This window comes from Polyodon spathula, chromosome 5 (assembly GCF_017654505.1).
Source record: "Polyodon spathula isolate WHYD16114869_AA chromosome 5, ASM1765450v1, whole genome shotgun sequence".
NCBI lineage: Eukaryota > Metazoa > Chordata > Actinopteri > Acipenseriformes > Polyodontidae > Polyodon > Polyodon spathula.
Window position 1 is genome coordinate 5,177,595 of NC_054538.1, and position 12,034 is coordinate 5,189,628.

The following is a 12,034-nucleotide window of genomic DNA, read 5'->3' on the forward strand; positions in this document are numbered from 1 at the left end:
TAATATGCATTCTTCTTCGCCTTCGTCTTGTTCATATCAAAACGGATCAATATAAATGCATTGTAGGTTCAAACAAAAACTAAATATAGACCATTCAAAATCCTCACAACCATTTTAATGGATACGGCACGAAGATGAATTGGTAAAGTTAGAGGGTGTTTTCGCTCTTATAAAATAAGGGGTCTCTTGAATGGGCATTTGCCCGAGCCCTCATCCATTTATTCATATGCTGTCTCGGTGAAAATGACAAGAAAACGCCACTTCCTGCGAGACACACACACACACACACACACACACACACACACACACATTGCAGTGCTTTTGGGCTTGGGACCAGCTGTTTCTGCTCTAGCCATATCTGCAGCAACACAATATCACAACCAGAGAAAACAAACCGCAGAACATGAACGGGTTTTGCATGCTCGCCACTCTGCCTTTTCTTGAAATTATTTCTCAAAAGCGCCGAACTCTGGATCTATTTCGATAGATGTCAATTCTACACAAGGACGGTGAGTGCCTGAACCTAGTACAATTCAATGTCACCAGTCACCACATTCCACATCGTATGCAGCCTTGCTCCCACTGTGTTTTAACTGGATCGTGTTAATTTAGCAATTTCGGAAACCTGTTTTTTTTTTTTTTTTTTTTTTTTTTTTTTTGTGGTGTTGATTTATTTATTTATTTATTGCAGTGTTTGCAGTTTATTATGGCAGATCAGTTTCAGTTTGTACAAATATCATTTTATTGTTGTAGGGTTGTTTTGTACATATATTGATTCATGCGTTAATGGAATTATTGTATTACTCAAAATAACAGACTCGTAATAGAGGTATTGTTTCCAGGAAGCCTAGTACTGTACGGAATCTCGGGGTGCTTGATTTATTAAAGCCCAGATTTGATTATAATTTAAATGCTGCCAAATGTTAAAATTGTGCCGTGTCTGCTGTGATTGGAATGCACTGTTTAGCAATGCGGCCGAGAAAACGTTTTATTAAAAACAAATGTAATCTACAGTCCATATAATCAATGTGTCTGTTATTCTTGTGCAGTTGTCTCAGTCGTTAGCACAAATATGTATTTGAAACAATTGCGCCACAGAAATAATTTAAACTACCTCCCTCTCGCTGACAATTTCTCTTCGTGATACGGTACCCCGGTCATCTCAGGTAGCGTTTTTCGCTTGCTGGAAATGAAGCGCACACGCGTTATAGAATAACTGTATATTACCGCAGGACCTGTAATACAATCGTGGATTATAACAGAACATCGCTGCCCTGAAAATTACATTGGCAGGTGGCAATGTGGTCACTTGTATGCAGAAGAGATGAACTGAATGGGGCATTTGTTCGTAGTGGGTATTCCTCAGTCCAAGAATTGCAATAATGATTGAAAGCCAATGTCAAAGCCAATGGAGAAATGTAATAATAATAATAATAATAATAATAATAATAATAATAATAATAATAACTGGCAACGTTTACATACTGGCAAACGTACGAACTGACTGTGCTATCTATGTGTGAAGATCATTAACTCCCACAGAAGACTTTTTTGTTAAAACCTGTTTACAAACCTATTTATGCACTACACTGCTTCTGCACTCACACAATAAAGAGCACTGCACCACAGCTCACCAGATGCAAACCGGGGTACTGTATTTATTTTGAAGGAACATCTACAAAACAAAAAGAAATCATACCTGTAGATCTGCTTCCAAATTGTGTTCCTTTATAACAGGTTCCATTCTCAGAATACATCGTCTTATTAGAGTGAAATCTAGCATATACCATTTCTGCAATACACTTACCCCATATTGCATGAACGTGTAAATGTACATTGCTATTGGCATTGTTATTAAAATAATGAAGCCTCTGAAATATTGCATTATAATAAACACTAAAGGAATTCTACTTGGTATTATCATGGAGTAGCTACAAAATATACACAAATAAATGTTACAATGCGGATCCTGTACTCTGATAAAAAATGAAATAAATTAATATAATAAATCTCTCTCTCTCTCTCTCTCTCTCTCTCTCTCTCTCTCTCTCTCTCTCTCTCTCTCTCTCTGTAGCATCTGCTCAAGCATTGTGAAGTCATAGTGCAGATGAAGTCGTTTCTAAGCATTCCTAAAATATTCCTATATTAGTACAATTGTATTTTAGCACTTTGTAGGGTATGCATTTTAAAAAGTTTAAAATTATTTATAAACAGCAGTCCCAGACATGCGTTACTTACCTGTTTCCAGTCTGAACAAGAGACAAGAAGAAAAAAATAACGCGGGTGCATATTTGCAAGGTTTTATAAATAGAGTGACAAGATGTTCAAATCTCAAAACCGGGACACATCGTTAAATAACTGATCAGACTAATTAAACCATTTAAATATAGGCTATGTAATGGTTATTTAAATAGCCACCTTCTCACTTTTTTTTTTTAAAGCAGCTAGTTAATTTCAGTACACTCCTGGGTGTAGATCGATAATTTGCGACTAAATACTTTATTGTGTTATAGGCCTATATATTGCGTACTTTTATATTTATAATAATAATAATAATAATAATAATAATAATAATAATAATAATAATAATAATAATAATAATAATACATTAAATCATTAAAAAATACATTTACGTTTTGTCTTTTATTTTATTTTATTTTTTTTTGTTCAATGGGTGAGGTTCCATTTATTGATGTGTCGATGTAGTTAACGTGGTGGATTCGGATGTTTGCAGTCTCTCGCTGTTCTGGCTGAGCTAATCCCACCAAAATCGAACGACGACAAAATAATAGGATTATACACAGTTTTAGACTCATGTGGAACACAAACTAAATGAAAACTCATGGCGCACCGAGGAGTAAGCACGTACGCCTGCGTTTAACCACTATATATATATATATATATATATATATATATATATATATATATATATATATATATATATATATATATATATATATATATATATAAAAAAAAAAAACAAAAATTTTTTTATTTTATTAATTTTTTTAAATTATTATTATTTTATTTCACTGCAGGTGCCATACACTAAAAGTGGTTGTTTACGTTATTTTGTCAAAAGGTATTTAGGTCCTTCTATGAAAAGGTATTTAGACTGTGGCTTTGTGCAAAATATCCGTACGTTTGTGTAGTGTTAGAAAGTGACATCGTCACAATGTGGTACTGTACCAAAACTTGACCCATAATGTCAGAAAGTGGTTTCAGATTTTGGTAGCCATCTAAAACTATACTGAATGAATAATGATTACCTTAGCTATTCGAGGCCTTATGCTGCCATCTAGTGGAGTAATAATGTTATGTATGTGGTAAGGGGAAGCGGAAGCTGTGGATTTGGCCGTGGAGAATAACGTTTTTTTCGCCATTGTTATTTTACCTCGCAAGCTTGTCTCTTTTTGTTTTATAATGTCAGTAGATTTATTCATCAGCTCGAACGCTACGATAACATACTATTCAAATATGAGCAAAATAAAGAATAGTAAATAATTACATTTAAGAGCGAATTCGACAGAGCAGTTAACTTATAGTAAAACTATTTGCTTATATGAGTGGTCCAGTAAGAGCATGTAGTAAGTATGATAAATGGATGAGAATGATTTCAAATACCAGCAATTACAAAAAATTTGAATAGTAATACCTATAAGAGTAAAGATGCACTACTAGATACAGAAAATAGTTATTATTATTTATTTATTTATTAGCAGACATCCTTAACCAGGGGGACTTACCGTTATAAACAAAAATACATATAAATAATTAAAGTACAATGAAGAGCAAAATACAAAATACAATGACTTCATTCCTAATGAGAGCAAATACAAAACACAGTGCGATTTGGTATCGGGACAGTTCAAGAGCAGATAACAGTGTTGATAGTTACACCAGGGTTAGATGTGAGTGCAGTGAAATACAGATTGGGTTCAGTGCAGGATTAAATACAGTAAAATAGGGAGCAGATAAGAGCAAGTTAAAGTGTATTAAAGGCAGAGTGCTATATTGTCCAGAAGGCGAGAGTTGAGTTTTACAGGTGTTGTCTGAACAGATATATCTTGAGGAGGTGCCAGAAGGTGGTCAGGGACTGGGCAGTCCTGATATCCATAGGAAGGTCGTTCCACCACTGCGGGGTGAGGGTGGAGAAGGAGTGGGCTCTGGAGGAAGGAGAGCGAAGCGGAGGTACAGCCAGTCTTCTAGTGCAAGCGGAGCAGAGAGGTCGGGTGGGGGTGTAGGGAGAGATGAGGGCCTGGAGGTAGCTGGGCGCAGTCTTGTCAAGGCATCGTTAGGAGAGTACAGGAGTCTTGAACAGGACGTGAGCAGTGATCAGGAGCGAGTGAAGTGAGCAGAGCAGTGGCGTAGCGTGGGAGAAGCGAGACAGAGAGAACACTAGGTGAGCAGCAGAGTGTCGGAAGCAGGGAGGCCGGCCAGGAGGGAGTTGCAGTAGTCTAGGTGGGAGAGTACGAGGAGCTGGGTGGAGTAGTTGGTGAGGAAGGGTCGGATTGTATGTTGCTCAGGAAAAATCAGCAGGTGCGTGCTAGAGTGGAGATATGCAGGAGAGGTAAGGGTCCAGGGTTACTCTGAGGTTCTTGGCTGAAGAGGGAGAGAGTGTGGTAGATTCCAGAGGAATGGAGTTAGAGAGATGAGAGGAGGGGGAAGATGAGTAGAGGAAGAAAAGGAGGTCAAATTTAGAGAGGTTGAGTTTGAGGTGATGCGTGTGCATCTAGGAGGAGATAGCAGACAGACAGGTAGAGATACAGGAGGGGATTGTGGGATCAGAGGGGGGGAAGGAGAGGAAGATCTGAGCATCATCAGCATAGAAAAAGTATGAGAAACTATAGGATGTGATAAGGGGGCCCAGGGAGCGGGTGTAGAGAGAGAACAGGAGAGGACCCAAGATTGATCCATGGGGGGCTCCTGTTGAGAGAGGGTGAGGTGTGGAGGTTTTTTGAGGAGGTGGTTAATAGAGACTTGTTTGAAGGCAGAGAGAAAGAGGCCAGAAAGGAGAGAGATGTTGAGAAGGGAGGAGATGAAGGGGAGTAGAGCAGGGGCAGCAGTCAGAGAAGATAGCGGAGGGAGGAGTAAGGGGGGGGGGGTGAGGATTGAGGAGAAGGTAGAGAATAGTTTAGGAAATAGAGAGTTTGGTTTTCTTCCATTTCTTTTCAGCAGAGCGTAGTTTGGTTCTTACTGAGTGGAGCACAGAGAAGAGCCAGGGTTGGGGAGGGGAGGAGCGGGCTAGTCAGGGGGTGAGGGGACAGAGGATGTTGATGGAGGAGAAGAGTGTGAAGGTAGCGGAGTCTACAGAGAGTTGGGAGAAGGAGTCGATAGGAGGGAGATGCGAGAGAGTGGTGAAGACAAGGCCAGAGTGGGAGAGAGAGCAGAGGTTACGGCAGAAGGTAACAGTGGGGGTAGGTGAAGTAGGGAGAGAAGGGAGAGACAGAGAAAAAGAGATGAAATAGTGATCAGAGGTCCAGAGGGGTGACAGAGAGGGTGGAAGGGCAGCAGGCCCTGGAGAAGGTGAGGTCCAGTTGAAGGCCAGCTTTGTGGGTAGGAAGCAATGGAGAGAGCGAAATTGAAGGAGGGAAGGAGAGCAAGGATTCCAGCAGAGGGGGTGGGGTTGGAGAGATGGATATTGAAATCACTTAACAGGACATTTGGGGTTACGTAAAGGGGAGGGAGGAGAGGAGATAGTCGAGTTCATCAAGAAAGTGAGTGAGAGGTCCAGGGAGACAGGGAGAGGTTAGCTGGACCGTATTAAATTAAAAGGTGTTAACAGAGAGTGAGGAGAGGTCAGAGGGGACAGAAAAGAGTAAGAAGGGAGAGAGGAGCAGACCAGTCCCACCTCTCCATCCAGTGAGACGTGGAGTATGGAACAGGTCACAGAGAGAGGACAGGGCAGCAGGAGTTCCGGTGTTATCAGGAGAGAGCCAGGTTTTAGTGAGACAAGGAAATCGAGAGAGAGGTGGGAGGCAAAGGCAGAGATGAAACAAGACTCAATGTATGGTATATGATACATCTTTGCATACTATTTTCTTAAAGGGAAAATATGATCAATTCAAGTTAAAATTATGTAAAAGACCGAAACTAGCATAACATACCACATTTGAATGGGCGCTTACCTGCTTTCTGCTTACCATATTTACCGTGTACCTGAAAATAACACTACACTGGGACCTTTGATGGAAAACCGGAACTGTCCTGGCTTAACCGGAACTGTCCCGGCTTAACTGAGACATCTGGTCACCCTATTTATAAACCCGACATGTTAAAATTGGCATATTGAGGTCATGTGACATTTTAAGTTTCTGCTTTAAAGGTGTTTTTTTTTTTAGGTATATTTAAATGTGTCTCTCGTCGTTGCCTTGCGCGACATTTGATATTGTTCAGCTTTACTAGAAGATTCTAGAAGGTGATGAACTACAAACTACAAACGATAGTGCTGCCTATCTCATTTGGCTACCAAACACCAAGCCTTACAATAATAAAACTGTAAAGAATAAACCACACAAAAGTATGCTTTACAAGCAGCTGTAGGGTATTTTTTATGTTTTTTTGCAAAGGGATGCATTTTTATTTTCATAGTATTCTTTTAGAACCTCCCTATAAAATAACCTGCTATATTTTGATATTTTGTATGAATGGTATCACATGATTTCAAGAAAAGCATACTGAATTAAGAGGTTTCTAACCCTCTTGCCTCCTTGTGTGCCTGTGTGTTATTATGTGGTCAAACAAGCTTGGCAGGGTTACTTTCAACAGAGCAGAATTGCTTTGTACAGATTTGTAATAGGTGGTTAGTTGAGGATAGCAGTATTTAGATCTGCCACCATTAGGATCAATTGAATAGACCTCAGTATCTTTAATAGTCACACACCACTGATATATACTGTATACTCTCTCTTTTTTCCATTTAATTTGATATTACATTCCCCTGAGATTGTTCACAAAAAGTTGGAACTAAAAATGCACACATTTAAACAAAGCCAAATTACTCAAAAAAAAGAAAAAAAAACTTAAAGGAACAACATTTCCAACTTGAATTTTTTGAAAACACAATTAACAACAAGAATCCAATTTGAGTATTTCAAGGGAGCACACTTTATACACAGAAATTAACAGATAAAATAATGGTAATATGTGTGTCACATGAGTGACACGGATCTGTACATAAGACCCATGGAAATCAAAGCACCTATCGGCTTTGGAGATCAGTTTTTCACAGTTTGAAACTGGTCCCTATGAATATCTCAACATCTAATATGGGCTCCTCTGGCATTGATGCAATCTCTGCATCGATGAGGCATGCTTCAAAACAGGCGACAGATGACATCATGGGGAACCTGTCCCATTAAGTCAGTCAGCGCAGCACGAAGCTCTCTGACTTCACGTGATGCTGACAATGATGACAAACACGATGTCCTAGAAGGTATACAAGTGTAAACAGCACAAAACTGTTAACAAAATATAGATTTGTTTTATCGTTAATTGCGTTTGAATTGTTTAAAAGAGACCGTAATCAAATACACAGTGAAATCTATTTAATCCTGACTGTCTACCTACCAGGATTCTGATTAGCATAATTTTGGGGTCCTGACCAAATGCCTATTAAATGGTGTTATGCCCTCTACAATCCAGAGTCTGACTATTATGGAATCGGCCATGAATTGTACATCTTTGGAAACATTTTCTTTTCCAGGGATCCAACCACAGAAAGATGGTGTTTCCCTTAATCTGAGTAACCTGTTCTTTTTCTATGCAAGAGAAATGCTTTCCATTGCCTGAGTAACCTGTCCTTTTACTCGAGTAAACTCTGCTTTCTCTTTGTAATGTTCTACCTTTGTTCTGTTGTGATGAGTTTTGTAAAACGCTGCATCTTCTATGGGGGAAGGGCCATATGTGGAGGACCAAATCAAGCAAAAATCTACTGTAGTCCTCTTCAAAACATTTTCAGACCACGTTTGTGTTAAAAGGACAAGATGCAAATTTGTGTTTTTCATTAAGATAGAAATACTTTTTAATGGCAATTTGTTGCTGGAGAACCAGATTCCTTATATGGTGCATTTACCAGGTTGCTAGGTTACCAAGCCTGTGTCTCCATTATCAATTGTGCAGCCACAGAATCCTAGAAGAAACCAGGATTTCTCATATCATGTTTTTTTTTTTTCTGAATAAAGCACTTGTTTTCAATCATAAAGGATGTTTCCTTGCAGGTAAGGTCAATGCTATTTGCAATCTGATTGGTTTAGCAAGGTGTAAACTTGGCTATTTTTTAAGATAAACGTTTATGCATCTGGATTGAAACATACAGTTAGCAAATTGTAAAAGACCTCTAATAATTATGTGCACATTCAAATGTAAAACACTTTGAAAAAAATTACTTCCAATACTTATGACGCATGATTAAAAAATGCTGAATCTATATTTTTAAGAGCAGCCCTAACATGAGTGAAGGCTCATTCTCCGTCGCAGTTTACATAGATATGTTATTTATTGATTATTTTATTTAAATACATCTAATGATTTATAACATTGTTTGAACAAAACCTCTCTCTCCCTTGCTCACTCATTCCTTCACCACTTGTTATTATGAATAGGATCAGCTGTGCCTGTGTTTCAAATAAACCTCCCATTGCCTGGCTAGTTTAAGGGAGTTGCTCACCTCTTAGCTGTCATCACTCAAAGCTAACATATAAATGAAGCCACACCCCAAAGGTTATGCAGACCACTAGCACTAATGCAGGCGGAAAAAGCAAAACATGACATCAAAATCACATTGCAGGGCAAGTTTGACCTGTGTTGTTTTTTAATCAAAATTAGGGGCTTGTGTATTTTGCCCTAGCTTTAGAAAAGTGCACTACCATTAATATTGTTAGTTATGTGATTTTGGGATAGTGTTTCTGTCTATTTGTGTGCCACATTCACTGATTATCAACACATGAACCATCTCTTTGTTTAAAAGCAAGGGTTCAGAACCATGGACAGCTCCCAGTAGAAACCAATTAGCACAACTTCAAGAAGTCCCAATATACAACTTCATATCTTTTTTAATGGGAATACCTCCTGAATCTTTTTGTTGGTAAACAAGCAACACAGTAATCCCAGATCAGCAGAAATCTCTCTCCAAGACATTTCCTTAATTTCTTGATCTTTACAGTATTTACAGCATACAGGTGTTGTGATTACTAATGACCTTTCTCTGATTGGCCATGGAAACAGTGGCATCAAGCAAGCAGCAGAAGAACCGATCAGGACCAACCAGCATATATGTGTATTTAGCTTATGCCAATCAAATCAATATTCCCACCCCTTCTTAACTGGAGTATGTGTGCATCAACCCCCTTTAACGATGTATGATTCTGTGGCTTTGCCAATAACTTAACAAACTCTCACATTCTCAGAGCTAATTCATGTCTTCTGTCTTGTTCTTATTTGCCATCCAGGAAGGAGCATGCTCCAGTCTGCATCCTTGAAGCAGTCTGAAAAGATCCAGCAGTGAAAAGTCAAGACATTCTGAGCAGACTTCTAATCAGTTTGGACAACATTTGGTCTATCCAGAGAACTTTTTTTTCTGCCTTACATTATTTAACCAATTATTATGGTTCACTTGTAAATTGAATCACACACTCACAAAGAGAGGCATACAGTTCTATTTTGACAGAGTAACTCGTGCCCTGATTGATTTCTTCTTCAGCACTTCTCCACAACTTTATTAGCTCTCGAGATTCAAAAAAGGTTCAAGGGAGTTCACGTGAGTATTACATTCCTTTTAACATCCTCTAGTGGCACTTGATTGACTTGAATTGATTTACTAACTGCTTGTTTGTAAACTCGAGGTTGTTTTTTGGTGGGGGGGGGGGGATGTCATATTTTTTTATTCATAAAACAACTTATTTTACAGGACAAATGATGACATCTTCACCCGGCAAAGGAATTTTACGTCCTGTGCTCTATGCTGTCATCTTCCTGGGTTGCTTTGTGACTTTAATAATACTTTATGCCAATCCATCCAACAGCTGGATCTCCGGTCCCATGGAGTCAGCAACCTCTGTGTTCAAGATAAAAAAACTGTTCTCATCAAAAAATGAGGCATTGGAAAATCAAACTATTGTGCTCATTTGGCTCTGGCCCTTTGGACAGACCTTTGAGTTGAATTCCTGCAGCTCTCTATTTAACATCCAAGGTTGTCTCTTAACAGTGGATAGGAGCCTATATAGTAAATCTCATGCAATCCTTATCCACCACAGAGACATCACCTCAGACACCTCCAATGTACCACAAACCGTTCGACCCCCATTCCAGAAGTGGGTATGGATGAACCTCGAATCGCCAACCCACACTTCACAAACATCTGGACTCGAGCACCTGTTCAACCTGACTTTAACTTACAGACGGGACGCTGATATTCAAGTGCCTTATGGATCCCTGATTGGAAACCAGGAGCCTATGGAGTTTGTATTACCCATAAAAAACAAAATGGCCTGTTGGGTTGTGAGCAACTGGAACCCTGACCATGCTAGAGTGAAGTACTACAATGAGCTGGACAAGCACATCGAAATCCACACCTATGGCAAAGCCTTTGGTGAGTACTTGGATGACTTGATTTCCACAGTGTCCACTTGTAAATTTTATCTGTCCTTTGAGAATTCCATCCACAAGGACTACATCACAGAGAAGCTGTATAATGCTCTGCAGGCGGGGTCTGTACCAATCGTCCTGGGGCCCTCAAGAGAGAACTATGAGAATTATATCCCTGGTGATGCCTTTATTCACGTGGATGATTTCCTTTCACCAAGAGAGCTGGCGGATTACCTTATAGCCCTGGATAAAAATGAGGATATGTACCTCCAGTACTTCAGCTGGCGGAAACACTTTTCAGTGAAGATGGCAAGGTTTTGGGAGGAACACGCTTGTCTCACCTGTGATCATATTAGAAGACATAAGGAGTACAAGTCGCTTCCTAATCTTAAAACATGGTTTTGGGAATAAAACCATGCATTACAGAGCCCTATTCACAAAGATTTAACTCATGAATGCTTTGATGATATAATGATTGTTTGATGCAAGTGACATTTTTCCCGTATGTTTGTTGCTGTCTTTAACAACTCATACTCAGATTTTATTTAATTCATAAAAACAGACTTTATATATATATATATATATATATTATATATATATATATATATATATATACACACACACACACACACACACACACACACACACACACACACACACACACACACACACACACACACACACACACTACTGTGCAAAAGTCTAAAACATGTTGCATTTTTCTACTCTGATTCATTCAATTTACTCAAAGCCTCCACTAGTGTTTTCTACTATTATAACAACCTTGACTTGCATAAAGAAGGAAAAACACTGAGTGAAATAGCTCGCATCACTTGATTTTCAAGGTGTGGTATCCAAAGCATAATCAGCAAGTACAGAGAAACATCATCTGTAATTGACAAACCCAGGACTGGAAGACTCAAAAAGCTGTCTAACAAGAATGAGCAATACTTGAAGATAATATCCTTAAGGAACAGAAAGAAGACAAGCGTTAAATTGACAACAGAACTGGCAGAAGGCACAGGTGTAGTTGTCCGTCCATCAACATTGACCATTGTTCCATAGTCCATTGTCTATGTTCCTGTGCATATTTTAGCCTTTTAGTCTTGTTCCCCTTTCTTAACAGAGGTATTCTTTCCTGATTTCAAGAGTGACCTTCGTACTGTTGATTTGATGGACAACAACACCTGTGCCTTCTGACATTCTATTGTCAACTCAATGCTTGTCTTCTCTTGCACAGCAGTATATATATATTACCATGAACTTACCAGAATTGTTTTTGAAATGTAAGAGAGGGTGAGTCATCTGACACCTGACTGCTGACCTGGTACTTGATAGCAATCTAATACCACTGACTTAAAACACTGTGTTTGTGATGCAAAGGAGATTTTAAAGTGTATATATATATATATATATATATAGATATATATATATATATATATATATATAT

At 38.8% G+C, this 12,034-nt stretch overlaps 1 protein-coding gene across 1 annotated transcript; it reads left to right on the plus strand.

Annotated features, from left to right (window-relative positions):
- Positions 1–317: 317 nt before the first annotated feature.
- On the plus strand, positions 318–11,138 carry LOC121315239 (4-galactosyl-N-acetylglucosaminide 3-alpha-L-fucosyltransferase 9-like). Its single transcript, XM_041249283.1, has 3 exons — positions 318–509; positions 9,450–9,757; positions 9,908–11,138. The coding sequence occupies exon 3, from the start codon at positions 9,913–9,915 to the stop codon at positions 10,993–10,995; it is 1,083 nt and encodes a 360-aa protein (XP_041105217.1). The 5' UTR covers positions 318–509; positions 9,450–9,757; positions 9,908–9,912; the 3' UTR covers positions 10,996–11,138.
- The last annotated feature ends 896 nt before the right edge of the window (positions 11,139–12,034 follow it).